The sequence below is a fragment of the Camarhynchus parvulus genome, chromosome 2, assembly GCF_901933205.1.
Source record: "Camarhynchus parvulus chromosome 2, STF_HiC, whole genome shotgun sequence".
In the NCBI taxonomy this organism is placed as follows: domain Eukaryota; kingdom Metazoa; phylum Chordata; class Aves; order Passeriformes; family Thraupidae; genus Camarhynchus; species Camarhynchus parvulus.
The window spans coordinates 112,682,616-112,699,820 of record NC_044572.1 but is presented as its reverse complement, the minus strand read 5'-3'; the positions used below and the strand labels follow the sequence as shown (position 1 = coordinate 112,699,820).

Sequence of the window (17,205 nt, the reverse complement as noted above, 5' to 3'; positions counted from 1 at the left end):
ATGAGATTTCTGACCTTCAGAGTGACTTATAAAGTAATTTGTTCTGTATCTGGTGCTTTAAACTTGACCTAAGCACATAGATTTTACCCTGAAAATCAGCAAACAATGAATTATGCCAATCAGCTTTTTATGACTTTCCCTGAAGCCCATTTGCAGAGTGCAGCTCATACAGAATACGACCACGAGTGCCTAAAACATTGGCTCCCTAACATCAGAACTTCCACTTGCCTCTTATTCAGTAAATATCTGTTACATGAAAAAGTGTTTACCCCCACTCTGAAGGGGACTGCTTTTCACTATTCTACCATGTAGAATCTTCATTGCTACAGGTGCTGGGAGAATCTAAGGGAATTATTTTTTCTCCCAGGACTCTGCATCTCTGGAATGTTCTCTTACCAGCTCTGACATTGGCACTGAGCCATGACAGAATGACACAGAACTGACTACAGGATATCTTTCCAAACCTCTTGTGATGGTTCCCTCCTACAAAGCTCAATCTTGGAACGTCTATGAGATCGCTGATATGACAACACAAATTAAACTGTGAAAAATCAGTCCCAACCACCATCTTTTTCACATAAGGCATAAAAGTCCAATCTCTAACCTATCTCAGCTCCTCACTGGAGTGAGCCCATGGGCAAAACAAAGATGGCTTAAGAGCAACTCAAGCTAAGCTGTCGTATAGCTGACAGATAACTTCCTAAAAATGTTCTTCTCTTTTATAACCTCTTTTTTCAGAAGCTCTGATCTCAGTGGTCTCTGGGTCCTCCTGGACATCTTGGCAGTGTGGCATTTCAAAAGCTGGTTAAGAATCAGCCACTCCTCTTTCCTCATAATCAATATATTGAGTCTGATCACTCTTGATGCTCACAGGCAATGAGCAGCTTGTGCATCTGTGCCTGCTTACTATAACATAACGAAGAATGAAACTGTGCTGGGAAAAATTTTGAACTGGTAGTAAAATATAGCCTATTTTCTGAACATAAGGTGAAACAGATATGATTGTTTCTCAGAACTGTGCACTTAGCAGAATGCAGAATCCAATTCCAAGTCACCCGTGAAAATCAACTGTCTCTGTGAGAAAGTCTTTAGTTACTGGAGTTCCCCACTCTCCTTTTGTCAAAGTCATGCTTTTGTGGAATAATAAAGCTGTTGGCTAAACTGTTTGATTGAATGCAAATGATTCAGTTTTCACTGAAACCAGAACTAGATTGAGAGACTAGGACTCATCCTACAGAAAGCAAGTCACTGTTTTCAGAGAAAAATGGAAACACTACTTTTTTTAGTTTAGTTGTTCCCATAAAATTCCCAGAGAGAGTTGAACAGAATAGCCATTTACAGTTAAATGTTCATAAAAAATATGTGTGGCAGTCTGTTTCTCTTTTCTGGTTAGGAAGAAACACAGAGATGGTAACTAGTGCATTACAGGGATGAGAATGTCTTTGTAGATATAGAAACAGAAAGCTGGGTGGGAAGTTTTTTATCAATGTCTTTTTATTAATAAAGCAGATTTAGACAACTGAATGCACATACTACATTTAGCTTCACTAGAGCATTTGGAGTTTAAGCTTGCATTATTTCTGGTTACTTTGGAATTTTGACCTGAAAATGTTTCCACTGACACTTCACAACACATTTTTCAACTTGCTGATGTTTGCTAGGGGACCTGTCCCCAAGTATTAAATGACAGTGATATTGGGGTAAACAAAAGAACACTTGAATCTCTTCTCAGAGGAATTCCTGGTTGATTTCAGAACAGAATAGCAGAAGTAGGAAGAAAACCAGAAACGGTTTCTGTGTTTTCTCAATTGCTTATAAAAGTCTAGTTCTTCCTGTAGAGTACTGCCAGCCAATTTGTCATGTACTCTCACAGCTGATATACAAGAAAAGACACATACAAATGAGGTCATTTGCTTACATATTCCTTGAAATACTGACTTAAATTCAAACAGTGTAAACAATGGTTGGAAAACAACTCTTACCTTTAAGAAATGTCTTCATTGAACTGCCATGCTCTAAAATATGAGCAGGAAAAATAATTGTGAGCTACCTTTATTATCACTTTTTTCTTAAGTTATGGTCTTATCTGGAAGGGTTCTACAGTGTCTTGGTTTGGAAAGACAGGAGTCTGCTAAGGAAGGCAGGAGCCTCCCCTGAAATTGAGAATGTAAACCCTCCCCACCCCTCCGAATTGCTACAATTTTAAATTAAGGGGCTCTCAGGCAAAGATATGGGAGCAGGCAATAACAGTTCTTTAATAGGGAAGAAATAAAAAGGATAAAATAAACAATACAGTCCACTGGAACAACACTGACAGAGTCAGAACCCAACCTGACACCCTGTGGGTCCGGGTGTTGGTGGCAGTCCGATTGAAAATGTGGCTGCAGTCCTCTGAAGTATCAGGCGTGATTCTGTTGGAGCAAGGGGAATCTGTAGAGAAGGATGTAGTCTTCCTCTGAAGATCCAGGAGGAAAAGGCAGCTGCTGTTCCTCTGGGGAATCTCGTGGAGAACAAAACTGAACTGCAATTTCAGAATCTCAGAGTATATGGGGTAGCAGTGCTTGGCTCCTCCCTCTGGGCGGAGCATCTCACAATGGGATGTTACAGTTCTTATCAGTCATGCACCGATATTCAATAGTCTGTTATCAGCGGAGGTCCCCTCCCGAGGAAGGTGTGAATGTGGTCATTCAAAGAGAGAGATAAGGCAAACTGCTCACTTGACAAGGTAATCAGCCATACAGATGGTAATGGAAAACATCTTGCATGCAATCTTCAACATTATCCACCCCTTTTCCTATTTCCATCTGTATCACAAACAAAAACCAAAACCCAAACCTTACACACAGTCCTCACTTAAAACTAGGTTTCCCTGTGGCACACAACGGCTTTCTCCATCTTTCTGCATTACCCACCAAGTGCAACCAGGTCCTTGAGCAAAAACAATTCCACGGATGGGTTTATCTTTGCCTGAGGTGGGAGTAATCCAAACAGTCTTTCCTAAAATACCTTTCATGTGTACAACAGGGACTTTATCTCCATCCACTGTGTGCAGTGGTTCAGACTGGGCAGGACCAACTCGATTTATGGACCCTCTGGTGTTGACCATCCAGGTGGCTTTTGCTAGGTTCATTTCCCAATTTCTAAAAGTCCCCCCCCCGAGTGCTTTCAGGGTAGTTTTAAGTAGTCCATTGCACCGTTCAACTTTCCCGGCAGCTGGTGCATGATAGGGGATATGATATATCCATTCAATGCCATGTTCCCTGGCCCAGGTGTTGATAAGGCCATTCCTGAAATGAGTCCCATTATCTGACTCAATTCTCTCAGGGGTGCCATGTCTCCACAGGATTTGCTTTTCCAGGCCAAGGATGGTGTTCCTGGCAGTGGCATGAGGCACAGGGTGGGTCTCCAACCATCCAGTGGTGGCTTCCACCATGGTCAGCACGTAGCGCTTGCCCTGGCGTGTCTGGGGCAGTGTGATGTAGTCAATCTGCCAGGCCTCCCCATACTTGTACTTGGACCACCGCCCACCATACCAGAGGGGCTTCACTCGCTTGGCCTGCTTGATGGCAGCACACGTCTCACAGTCATGGATAACCTGTGAAATACTGTCCATGGTTAGATCCACCCCTCGGTCTCGTGCCCACTTATAGGTGGCATCTCTACCCTGATGACCTGAGGCATCATGGGCCCATCGAGCTAAGAACAACTCCCCCTTATGTTGCCAATCCAAGTCTATCTTTGACACCTCTATTTTTGCTGCCAGATCTACCTGCTCATTGTTTCGGTGTTCCTCATTAGCCCGACCCTTGGGGACATGGGCATCAACATGACGGACTTTCACAGGTAGTTTCTCTAACCGACGGCAATGTCTTTCCATTCATCAGCAGCCCAGATCGGTTTTCCCCTACGCTGCCAGTTGGCCTTTTTCCACCTCTCTAGCCATCCCCACAGTGCGTTGGCTACCATCCATGAATCAGTGTAAAGGTAGAGCTTTGGCCACTTCTCTCTCTCAGCAATGTCCAGGGCCAGCTGAACAGCTTTGAGTTCAGCAAGTTGGCTTGATCCATCTTCTCCATCGGTAGCTTGTGCAACTTGTCGTGTGGGGCTCCATACAGCTGCTTTCCACTTCCGGTTCATCCCTACGATGCGACAGGAACCGTCAGTGAAAAGAGCGTAGCGCATTTCCTCTGGGGGCAGCTGGTTATATGGAGGAGCTTCTTCAGCACGTGTTACTGGTTCTTGTTCCTCTTCGTCAGTCAGACCAAAGTTCTCACCTTCCGGCCAGTTTGTAATTATTTCCAGAATCCCAGGGCGATTTGGGTTTCCAATACGGGCGCGCTGTGTGATGAGAGCAATCCACTTGCTCCATGTAGCGTCAGTGGCGTGGTGGGTGGTGGGAACCTTCCCTTTAAACATCCACCCCAGCACCGGTAGTCGGGGTGCCAGGAGGAGTTGTGCTTCCGTGCCAATCACCTCTGAGGCAGCCTGGACTCCTTCATAGGCAGCCAAGATTTCCTTCTCTGTGGGAGTGTAGTTGGCTTCGGACCCTCTGTAGCTTCGACTCCAAAATCCCAGGGGTCGGCCTCGAGTCTCCCCAGGCGCCTTCTGCCAAAGGCTCCAGGACAAGCCATGGTTCCCGGCTGCAGAGTAGAGCACGTTCTTCACCTCTGATCCTGTCCTGACTGGGCCAAGGGCAACCGCATGAGCGATCTCCTGCTTGATCTGGGCAAAGGCTTGTTGCTGCTCTGGGCCCCAGTGGAACTCGTTCTTCTTGCGGGTGACCAGGTAAAGAGGGCTCACAATCTGACTGTATTCAGGAATGTGCATCCTCCAAAAACCTATGGCACCCAGGAAAGCTTGCGTTTCCTTCTTGCTAGTTGGTGGAGACATAGCGGTGATTTTGTTGATGACCTCAGTGGGAATCTGACGCCGTCCGTCTTGCCACTTCACTCCCAGGAACTGGATCTCTCGGGCAGGTCCCTTGACTTTGCTCTTCTTGATAGCGAAGCCGGCTTCCAGCAGAATCCTGATGATCTTCTCTCCTTTCTCAAATACTTCCATTGCCGTGTTTCCCCACACAATGATGTCATCGATGTACTGCAAGTGCTCTGGAGCCTCACCCTTTTCCAGTGCAGTCTGGATCAGTCCATGGCAGATGGTGGGACTGTGTTTCCACCCCTGGGGCAGTCGGTTCCAGGTGTACTGCACGCCCCTCCAGGTGAAAGCAAACTGGGGCCTGCATTCTGCTGCCAGAGGAATGGAGAAAAATGCGTTAGCAATGTCTATAGTGGCATACCACTTTGCTGCCTTGGACTCCAGCTCGTACTGGAGTTCCAGCATGTCCGGCACAGCAGCGCTCAGCGGTGGAGTCACTTCATTCAAGCCACGATAGTCCACAGTCAATCTCCATTCTTTGTCAGACTTGCGCACAGGCCAGATGGGACTGTTGAAGGGTGAGTGAGTCTTGCTGACCACCCCTTGGCTCTCCAGCTCACGGATCATTTTGTGGATGGGGATCACAGCATCTCGATTCGTCCGATACTGCCGGCGGTGCACTGTTGAGGTGGCAATTGGCACTCGTTGCTCTTCCACTTTCAGGAGACCTACTGCGGATGGACTTTCTGATAGTCCAGGCAAAGTGTTCAACTGCTTGATGTTTTCTGCCTCCACAGCAGCTATGCCAAAAGCCCATCTGAGTCCCTTTGGGTCTTTGTAATAGCCGTTCCGGAGGAAATCTATGCCCAGAATACACGGGGCCTCTGGGCCAGTCACAATAGGATGTTTTTTCCACTCTTTCCCAGTCAGGCTCACCTCGGCTTCTAACAGGGTCAATTGCTGTGATCCCCCCGTCACCCCGGCAATGGAAATGGGTTCTGCCCCCACATGTCCCGATGGTATTAGGGTACACTGCGCACCAGTATCAACTAAGGCATTGTACTTTCGTGGTTCTGATGTGCCAGGCCATCGGATCCACACCGTCCAGAAAATCCGGTTTTCCCGTACCTCTCCCTGGCTAGAGGCAGGGCCCCTCTAACCCTGGGTATACATGGTAGAGGTACCTTCCAGGGGATCTGACAGATCATACTCAGCAGCTTCGGTCATGGGAGGTTGAGGCTACCTTCACTTTACTGGAGTTCCCTCGATTAGTGTTTCCCTCCTTGAGTTGACGCACTCGTGCTGCCAGGACAGAAGTGGGTTTTCTATCCCACCTTCCCATGTCTTCCCCATGATCACGCAGGAAAAACCACAGGTCAGCTCGTGGGGTGTACCCTCTCTCTGTAGTTGGGGAACGTTGGACTCTGACTCTGGGGCCTGTGACTCGCACTGGTGCCATATGGGAACTGTTCCTCCTCACCTCCTCCCTCATCTCCCTCATCTCCTCTCTGAGTTCTTGGACTACGGCAGAGACATGAGCCTGCATCGGGCCATTAATCATACTTTCATAATTCCTAAGCTTGTTGGCCACAGAACCCACTGTCTCTCGGTTGGTGTCAGCATTAATTGTTGCAATAAAGGTGGTGTATTGGGATGGCCCTAGATTTGCCAGGCTCCACAACATTTGCCCCGTGCACCTGACTTTGTCGGGGTCATTATCATGCTGTCCATCCCTCCCAAAAAGTACCTCCAACACTGCCACTTCTCTCAGCTGTTGGATCCCTTCCTCAAGAGTCTTCCAGCGCATTCTATGGTGGTGCTCCTGCATTCTTTCCCTGTGAACAAACCTCTCTCTGACACTTATTAAAAGCCGCTCCCAGAGGGAAAGGGACCCTGGCTCCCTTACAAAAATCTGATTGATACCTGAGTCCTGGGTCAAGGGTGCCAAATTCCTTGCCTCACCACCATCCAGCTGGACACCTGTACCCATAAGATCCCAGACCCGAAGTAGCCAGGTTGTATAAGCCTCACGTCCCCGTCGTACAATGTCTTTGTGCAGATTACGGAGACTTTCGTACGTCAGGGACTCGGTGATGATCGCAACCTCTGGTTCCCCTGTGGCTTGTGAGGGCCCTCCCCTATCTGGGTGCTCTGCTTTCATCTTAGATCTCCTTGTTTCTACAGGGGCAACTGCTGCTGGCTGTGATTGCCTTTGCAATTCAGCTGGAGCCTGGACAGTTGTAACATCTGTGGGTTCTGCTGCTGCTGCACTGTTAGACTCTCCCTCTTCAGGGTGGGGGGAAGGCCTCTCACCAGCTGGGGAAGTGTATTCCTTCAGCATCTGGCCTATCTCCTTCACCAAACCCCCCACCCAATCTGGGTAGTTCACATCTGGAGTGGGTTGTGGGGCAGGGTCAGGCTCTGGGGCAGCAGCATCCCTAGCTGGGGTGGGCTGTGGGGCAGGGTCAGGCTCTGGGGCAGCAGCATCCCTAGACTCTGGTGGCGCATTAGGTTCTGGGGTAGGTGTCATGGTAGTTATCCAGGTAAGTCTCCCCTTCTCTCTGAATGCTAAATAGAGCAGGCCTATCAGCAACACCAGCCACTGTATGATATCATTAATATTTAGAGTGGATCTGAACCCTTCAAAAACTGGTGGGGCAGACCCAAAGAAATGGCTAAAGGGTTGGGAGAAGATTTCGCCTGGGGTCATTTCCTTACAGCAGGTGCCATTATTAAAGTAACCCCAAAAACACACACTTAATGTGTGATAGCTGTGAATCCATGTGCCTGCTTTCCAGAGGAAGTTAAAAATCCATTAATTCCTCACCTTATTCACCCATAACACAAACCGGATAACAGACACAGTAGCCTTGGTTATAGGACCCATGTTTAGATAAGGGCCTATAAATGGGAGAAATACAGCCACAATCACGTGCCACCCAAACCAGGGCAAGTTGGACCACATGGTGTCGCTTAATGAGGTTTCTATAGCCACACGCAAAAGTTAGATTACTCAAGAACTGTTATTCCCTTTTGGTTTCTGTGCCCTCGAGCCGCACGTTGGGCGCCAAAATCTGTCTTGGTTTGGAAAGACAGGAGTCTGCTAAGGAAGGCAGGAGCCTCCCCTGAAATTGAGAATGTAAACCCTCCCCACCCCTCCGAATTGCTACAATTTTAAATTAAGGGGCTCTCAGGCAAAGATATGGGAGCAGGCAATAACAGTTCTTTAATAGGGAAGAAATAAAAAGGATAAAATAAACAATACAGTCCACTGGAACAACACTGACAGAGTCAGAACCCAACCTGACACCCTGTGGGTCCGGGTGTTGGTGGCAGTCCGATTGAAAATGTGGCTGCAGTCCTCTGAAGTATCAGGCGTGATTCTGTTGGAGCAAGGGGAATCTGTAGAGAAGGATGTAGTCTTCCTCTGAAGATCCAGGAGGAAAAGGCAGCTGCTGTTCCTCTGGGGAATCTCGTGGAGAACAAAACTGAACTGCAATTTCAGAATCTCAGAGTATATGGGGTAGCAGTGCTTGGCTCCTCCCTCTGGGCGGAGCATCTCACAATGGGATGTTACAGTTCTTATCAGTCATGCACCGATATTCAATAGTCTGTTATCAGCGGAGGTCCCCTCCCGAGGAAGGTGTGAATGTGGTCATTCAAAGAGAGAGATAAGGCAAACTGCTCACTTGACAAAGTAATCAGCCATACAGATGGTAATGGAAAACATCTTGCATGCAATCTTCAACATACAGTAATAACTATGCATTAAGTATATACTGTAGTGCTATAACAAATTTTCTTTTACAAAATACTTACTATTGGCAGTTAGCTCCCTCTCTGTTTTCCCATCATCTTGATATTCATCTAACCATCTTTCATTGCAAAAACAAAAATAATAAGATTAAGAAAAACTATTAGTATAGTATATGTCATCTGACCATTACCTTTTGTTTCCAATACTATTTTTTATACACCTTTGATCAAGTTACACCTTGAAACTACTTCCAGGATCAAATTTTCTTTTATACCTTCAGCACAGTTGACCTTATTCATATAAGAAGAATTTGGTTCAATTTGCTCCAGTCAAAGAAGAATTTTCATGGTAGCTGTATGAAGTGAGTAGTACTATATGGAATACATTGTGTGAAATACTAATTATTTATTGGTTCAGAGACTCAGCTGTACATGTGAGAGAGTTATAAAACCTGCAGTGGTTAGTTATAGTTATTGTACTTAGAATTATATATAAAACCTTCAGATCTGGAATTTTCTAAAGCTTCGCAGATCTGCAGCAATAAACTGACCTTCTGTTCTTACTTTATTTTTCTTTTATACGGATGACTTTAAGGAGCTTTTCTGCAATAACATTTCACTGCAAACATACATTCATACTCCTTTCAGTTGAACCCCCTTGTTCACATAATATCTCCCAATCTTCAATAACCCCACTTATTTAAAAATAATAAATACGTGCTCACACTCAGCTTCTATTCTATTGACTCCATGTTGATGCTGTATTTGTTTAAACCCAAGATCCATAACACATTTAATTTCTTGTATGGAACCAAGCTCTGTGAATAAATCTCTTATGCATGAAGTCTAAACTCCACCATATTTCAACGTTTTTGCAATAAATGGCTTGATTAACTTTCGAGACCTATCTCCTCATTCCATCCTAAGAAAAAAAAGACCCCTAGCAGTTTCTAAAAGTAGAAAGCAATTTTTGTCAAAAACTGGACACAGGATTGAAGCTGCAGCGTCACCAGTGCTGAGTGTAGGGGCAATCACAGCCTTGGTGTACACTATTGCAGATCCAAGCCAGGCTGCCACTGGCCATCTTGGCCACCTGGGCACACACTGGCTCTTGTTCAGCTCTTCCAGATCCTTTTCCACCAGGCAGCTTTCCAGCCACTCATGCCCAGGTCTATAGCACTGCATGGGGCTGCTGTGACCCAATGTATCTCCGTCAGCACCCCTGTGTGGATCCCTTCCAGCCCAGTAGACTTGTCTATGTCTGAGTGCTGCAGCAGGCCACTGACTCTCTCCACTTGGATTGTGGGGTTCATTCTGCTTCCCACTCCTTTCTTCTGACTCAGGGGGCTGCTACAAGGAGAACTGGTATTACTCTTGAACACTGAGGGGAAGAAGGCATTAAGTGGCTCAATCTTCCCTTCATCCAGTGGGGATTTTCTCTGCTTGTCTACCTCACCAACTGTGTCACGAGGTTCTCTTCTATGGGCTCCGGGAACCTCCTAAACTCCTTCTCCTCTGCTGCATTGTATTTGTGGTCCCTCATGAGAACAACAGTCGGCAATTCTGAGACTTCTTCCAGCTACTCACGTTAAATTTTGTCTGCCTCTTCCTCCTGGCTGGTTGGTCTGTAACAGACCCAGACCCTTCTGCCACGACACTGGCCTTGCTGGCCTTCCCCCTGATCCTTACCCATAAATGCCTAACTCTATCAGCACCATCACCAAGCTCAAAATCAAAATACTTCCTAACACACAGGGCTGCCTCACCTCCTCTCCTTCCTAGTCTCTCCCTGCTGAAGGGTTTATAGTCATCCATGGCAGCATTGCAGCTGTACAAGTCATCCCACCACATTTCCATGATGACAACTATGTCATTTCAGATCTTTACACACAATACTTCTCAAAAGATTGAGAACTGAAATCTTACTTGATTTCACATGGTTTCTGTATAATTTAGATTAAAAAAAGAAAAATCAATGCACCTTTCCTCTTATGTAACATTTGGTTTGGGACTTCTCTGCATTAGGCTATTACTCCCTTCCATGCCACTATAGGAACTTTTTCCTTATCTTCAGCTGCAAAATTTTGCATCACTTGTATGTTGAAAAACTCCGGGGCATTGCTCAAACATCTAGTTTGTTTGCACATATCTGCTCTAAAATTTTTTCATTATGTTGCTGGCAGGTAACAAATTCTTTTCCTCCATGAATGACATACCTATTACAAGGAAATACAACCTCGTGAGCTTCTTCTCCTTCTTTATGTTTGATGACAATCTTATCCAGGAACCATCCACTGCCTGTGTCGAAATGACAAAAGTTTATAATGTGAAATCATACTATTTTTTAAATAAATTTTAAGAAAAAAAAGCCCAGATTATCTTTTTCTAGCAGCAACACAGATCATATTTAGACAGATCTCATCTAAATAAATAAGATATATTAACAGAATGAAAGCTTTATTATTTTTTGTGTCTCCTAAGAGATGCAATTCTTTTCTGCCTTTGCCTGTTTTAATTTTAAGAGGGGTGGGTTTTTTCTCTTGGAGACAAATACATGCATACATCTCTGAACTGTCAACACCATTCACATCCCAGCCTACATCTTTTGATTATTCCCAGTAATCAAGCACAAGAATGTTGGTACAAATCTGTTTATGCCCATAATCAAGATTTGTGTGAAAGCTGGAAATTTTTGTCCTCTGTGAGTGAACTTCTTATTGCATATATAAAAATATTAATTAACAAATCTTTAGAACTTATGTTCTCATGTGCAAATGGAGTGGGGCTGCAGCCTTGGAGGGGGTTTTTATGTCTTGGTGCCCGTAACTGGCAAAACTCAGGATCCAAGGATCCAGAGCCAGCAACCAGAAATACTGACTGCCTAAGGCCAGCTACTGGAGGCCTTATACATCCATCCTGTACATATATTTTTGTATTTGACATTGATGGACTGTTGTTCTGCTCAACTGGAGAGGATAACAGGGAAAGGCCGCTTGCACTGTTTGTGTATGCGCTGAGTTCCTGCCTGTGTTGGTCTGCATGGCCAGCTATGTGCACACATTTTTGTCTTAGAAATGTGTTTGTGCGCATGTCAGTGGGGAGCACACACTCAGCCTTGCTGCTGTGAGACCAGCAGGAGTGGGGCTGTGCAGTCTCCCTTCTGCTGGGCTACTGAGATAATCTTTTCCCTAACTGCAGTAACCACTGGCACATCCATGCTGATCTTTTAGATCACTTCCAATGACCGTCCTAGTGACTGGTCTGGTTGTCTTGTGATGCCTTTCTCAAATATCCTGTTCTCACTGTACCTGCACCACTCACAACCTGTCTCGGTGCCTCCAGCTGGTCAGAGTGACCCCGAGATGTGTTAGAAAGTCTCTTTCCCCAGCCCAGCAGCGTTATATCTTTATACTAAAAACTAGGCATACAATGTTTACAATTACTTCCCAATACCTATCACCTATGTTAGACAGTGAGCTTCTACTCTAAACCAATCTAAAAGTGACAACATCATAGCAGAAGATGGAGGCCAAGAAGAAGAAAGACAAAGGCTGGACACACCCAGATCTCTCCATCTTGCCCCTGGAACCCTCATTCTAAAAAACCCCAAAATCTACTTTTTCACCCCATGATAAATTCACTATCATTCTACTTAACTGTCGTGGCTTGCAGATCTTCATCTAAGGTTGGTAATTTTACTCCACAGGACATAATCAAAACCACAGGCATCTTGGGCTCTGTGCCAGGGTCTCTGAGCCCCCTGGCAGGGGTCTTGGCTGCTCAGGACAGCCAGAGGGATGTCCTGGGTTCCAACAACAACTTGTCATATTCTTATGAGGTTTCACCTGATTCACACCATTACCCAGCAGCACATTGCAGCAAAACAGCATGCAGGATGTTTTGGCCAGAAACAACCATCCTATCCATCCTTGCGCTTTGCCTTCTGGCTGCATCTGAACCTGAAAGTCCCTAGAAGGCAGAAGTTTCTGTCACATAGAAAGAGTATCCCCAGGTAGTGCATGGAGCAAACCCTGCTCTCTAGGACAAAAGTCCTTCACTTTCCCCATTCACAGTAGCTGTGGGAGCACATCTGTGCCCTGCAGCCTGGGAGCCCCAAAGAAAACATATGTTCTAGGATCCTTTCAAGACAGACTCCAAATCAAGAATTAAGACCCTCCTGCCCTGTCACTCAGGCAAGTGATGAGAAGAAGGGGTACCCCACCTCTGAAGGAATCCTCCTTCCTCCTTCTCAACCCCCAAAAGTTTGAGTATCTCTGAGCCACCATCTTTTTCCAGCTCTCAACCCCTCAGCCACCTCAGGCTAGGTTTATATGGGGCTAGTCTTGGATACAGTTCAAAAGATGTCTGTGAGATCTGTCTGTGCTGAGTACAATGAACAGCCTTCTGAATTACCAAGGCATACATTTTGTTACAGACAGAATTCAATCCATTGTCTCGTTTAGACGGTCCTTCAAACCCACATATTTGAACTCCAGTGTCAAAAAACATCTTGAGACTGCTGAGTTGGGTCACAGATTTGTAATGCTGATCCTGCTAATCTGTGCTGTCTACTAAAGGAGGTATCAGGGAAGAGAGCATGGCATGGTGCTGTGGGGAATGGAGAGAAGGCGGGCTCCACCACAGTGCCTTTTGTGTTATGCTTCAGGTTTCTACAATGTGAAACTTTCAGGTGTACAATCATCCATGTTGCTGAAGGGAGCAAACTCTATGGAACTACAGGAAACAAGATTACACACCATTCCAAGGCTGCACTGCTTTGGCTGTTTCTGTAACAGTCACAAGCCTGCTCAGAGCCTTAGGCAGTACAGACAGCAAGATGGGCGTAGCTTGGGGCCATTTCAAAACAGAGTAGGGTAAAAGGGCTTTTCTAATCTGTTATCAGTGAAGACCTGTACTTTCTAAAATCCCTCTCTTCACTTAGCTTCTTCCTAGATATTAATCTGCAAGTATATTTGATTTACATCTTTGGTGCTTTTAAATGCTTTCTCTGCATTTACATCATTCCAGGGAAATGCACACTTCTTCGAGGGCCTGTACCCAAAATTCATCTCATTACCAAATTCTTTCTTCTTTCCTCTAAAACCTACAAGCTGAATGCAATGTCACTCACTGGAACAGCTTGACATTGACTTTCATAGATTAAATGTATAGTCAAATCTTCTACAATTGCCCAAAGCAGTGAGGGCATTGTGTTATAGCTACTCAAATTTTGTCATGTATTCAGTTGTCAGCTGCTGAATATCTTTAATTCCTTCCTGGATAGTTTTCACTGTTTTTCTAGTGAAAGATTGTCTTACCATTGTGAGCCACACTTTTGAAAGTTTTCTACATGCAAATAAATAGTGCTTTCTTATAAATAACTGTGATAACAGAGAGTAGAATAACACTATATGACATTGAACTCATGCCCTTTTTTCTGTCCATTACCACAGTTTTTCATCATCCCATCACAGTGACCAACCTGCAGGAAGACTTTTTATCACTGCAAGACCTTCTGTCACATTTTCTATGAAGGATGCAGCATAAACAAGTGCATTGGGTTTAAAAAGGACTTGAAAACAGACTGGTCTCTAGGAAATTAAATCCTACCTGGACCAGCTCCATCATGGCTAATCAGAACTTTCTCCAAGACTCCCAGTGAGACAGCCTTTATGCAGAAAATATCCATCTGTGGAACCATACAAGGAAAATTATAAAGGTCTTAAACATAGCTATTGCTTTGACTCTAACGTTATAGAAAAGCTTTTTTTTTTAATCTTTTGTTTGTTTGATTGTTTTCAAAATGAATATATTGTTTTATATTCATCCTGACCAAACAGGAGGATCCTCCCCAAAGACAGAACTGGTACCTTTGGCATGACACAATGATCAGTTTCAATTACTTAGTTGTGTCTACATTATATTTTCTAGCCCAACGTGCCTCACCAAGTTTGGAAAACATACTTAGTAACACAGATTTAGATTCTAAAATCTACAGTGATCTGTTCAGGACAACAAAAATGAATTGTTATAATTTTATTTATCATGCAGTACAAATAACAAAAAATACCCAAATTCTAATATCTAAAGATCTCAGTAAATGGTTGATCAAGCAGATAAAAAATTATCCATACGATGCAATTATGTAAGGAATTTTGAATAAAGGAAACTGTCAATGCCTGAATAAACCTTGTAAATAAAAAGATATTTACATTTCTTGATGAAACAATTTTCTAGCCATAATTTATTCTTATTTATAAAAAGCAGCATTGTTTTTACTTTACCTGTCCATGTCGAAACTTAACATTATTATTCTTAGATCTATGGAGTTTCCTTTTACCAGCATCTCCTCTTGTCCCAATGAGGTTGATATAAACATTGGAATCTGTTTCAGCACCAAGTTTAGCCCCTGTATATACGTGGATCTCATACACCAACACTACAAGAAGAAAAGATTGGAGATTATCCTTGCATCTTGCACAAGATTCTAAAGTTTCCTCATCAAAATTTTGCCAGAAAACTCTACTGATTTTCAAATTTGCAACTAGCAACTGCTATCCATGAATTTGTCACTTCTAGCTTCAAATCTTTTAATTCTCTTCACAAAAATATGAAAACACCAAGCTTAAGAAAACCACATTATGCTGAGCACTGCTATGCATTGCTAGTTCACAAAGTTTTTCTTCGCAATTTATCTGGAGACCACCAAGCTATATCGAGTCATCATCTGAAATAAAAGCTACTTTTCAGTGGTACCAAAGCATTTTCAACCTCCAGATTTATGCAAAACAATTATCTGGGTTGTTAACCTTCGTTTCCTCTTAAAAGAGGAATAAGAACCACAAATCCAAGGGGTTTTAGATTTTCACCCCATATACAAAGCTGGGCAAGAGATGAATAACTCCCACACGTATGAAAAATGAACCTTGCTTTTGAAGGTTTCTACATCTGTCGCTAGCGAATGATAGGACTTCCAAAAACAGCTCTCAGTTAAAATATATTTACAACTTTCTAATGCCTTTCCTTATAGTCTAGACCAAAGTGTTACACACAAAAAATATATACATCTTCAAAGAATTCTGCAATATAATTTAGAATTACTGTATTAAGATGTTCTATGCCCCACTAATATTATTTTTATAACTATCCAGATGTTCAAATTTATTTTTAAAAACTTCTTTGCAGTGATCATGTATTATTATGTTTCATTTCAGTTTTTCTCTCCGTGACTTAAAAAAAAATCCTGTCTACATTTTAATGGCAATTTTTCCATGCAGTGTTTCTATTCTTATCACAGCTGGCCATTTCTGCTGCTATGTAGTAGATCACAGGGAAGATTACTGTTTCATTTATGTGTAATTTTAACAGTTCTTAGGAGTGAAGAAAGGTAATAGAAATCCTAAAAAACACAATTAGTTCCTTTTAAGAAGGAACGAAGATGAAAACAGAATATAATAAAACAGAATAACATGCTATCTAAAACAGAATATATTCTACAAAAACTAGTTAAAATATTGTTACCCTTAAACCACCAGATAGCTACTAGAATCTTACATTTCCACACATTTTTTATTCACTGGCTCCCAAGTTAGCATGTAAAACTCAAATATCATGTTGTCCACCATCACTGAAAAACAGCTACTCTGATTCCCAGATGAAAAACTAAACAAGTAGTAAAATAGTACTGCAAATATTTGAGGGAGAAAAATAGCATCACAAGTATTAAAAGATAGGAGAAATGTTATGGATAGACTCTATGCTTAATCAAATTAGTGTATATCTTTTAATCTGAGTAAAATTATCCAAAAACACTGTGTCTCCAACTCTTTATCACTATTACAACTATCTAAATAGAAGTGGTGTTACTTGACCAATTTTATTATTTTCTGTAATTCCAAGCACTCATTGCAGCTCTCACATCCATACATTAATGTACCAACACTGCTTGTGAAATATAAATTTTCTCAATAATACACACATATCTTCAAAAATTTGAAGAGCCTTGTAAAAACTAGTTTCAAGGTTTTTAACATTAAAACATCATGATAAAACAAATTCTAGATATGAATAGCAAGTAGCAAAGATAAATTGACCTGATAATTAGCATAATTGAGCTATATATCCAAATTACATTTTATATCATAACTGCTAATATAATCATAACTGGCCAAAGGGCAGAGGATAAGGGGTGGCAGCAAACTATGACAGAAAACATGCAGGAAAGCAAAAAGCCATGCTGATAATGAAGGGGGAAAATATTTAGGAGTGAGAAAGGACAGAGGTTACATTTCAAAAAAAAAAGCTTAAAATTATAATAATCTGTGACTAGAAATTTTAATAAGAGGGCTGCACTACCCGGAAAGCAAGACACTGCAGGTGGTAAAAAAAGGGGCATATTGACTTGAAATCTCCTCCACATTTTTACACTCTTACTTTCTTAGTTTTGAAAATGCAAACTATCTGTGGGAGGAAAGGAAAGGGTATAGAGTGTTTATGTTATGACTGCTTACATAGAAAGACTAGTACTACTTAAAACTACAAGCAATTTCCATGATCAAAAATAAAAAAATTAAG

General features: G+C 43.0%; 1 protein-coding gene across 1 annotated transcript in view; it reads right to left on the bottom strand.

Annotated features, from left to right (window-relative positions):
• Positions 1-17,205, bottom strand: part of LOC115912708 (lipoxygenase homology domain-containing protein 1) — a 137,154-nt gene that overhangs the window by 79,024 nt on the left and 40,925 nt on the right. The window contains exons 12-16 of the mRNA XM_030964372.1: positions 14,916-15,070; positions 14,242-14,320; positions 10,848-10,929; positions 8,695-8,750; positions 1,983-2,015 (exon numbers count right to left, since the gene is read on the bottom strand). Coding sequence (XP_030820232.1) covers positions 1,983-2,015; positions 8,695-8,750; positions 10,848-10,929; positions 14,242-14,320; positions 14,916-15,070 — 405 coding nt within the window. The remainder of the gene's footprint in view (positions 1-1,982; positions 2,016-8,694; positions 8,751-10,847; positions 10,930-14,241; positions 14,321-14,915; positions 15,071-17,205) is intronic.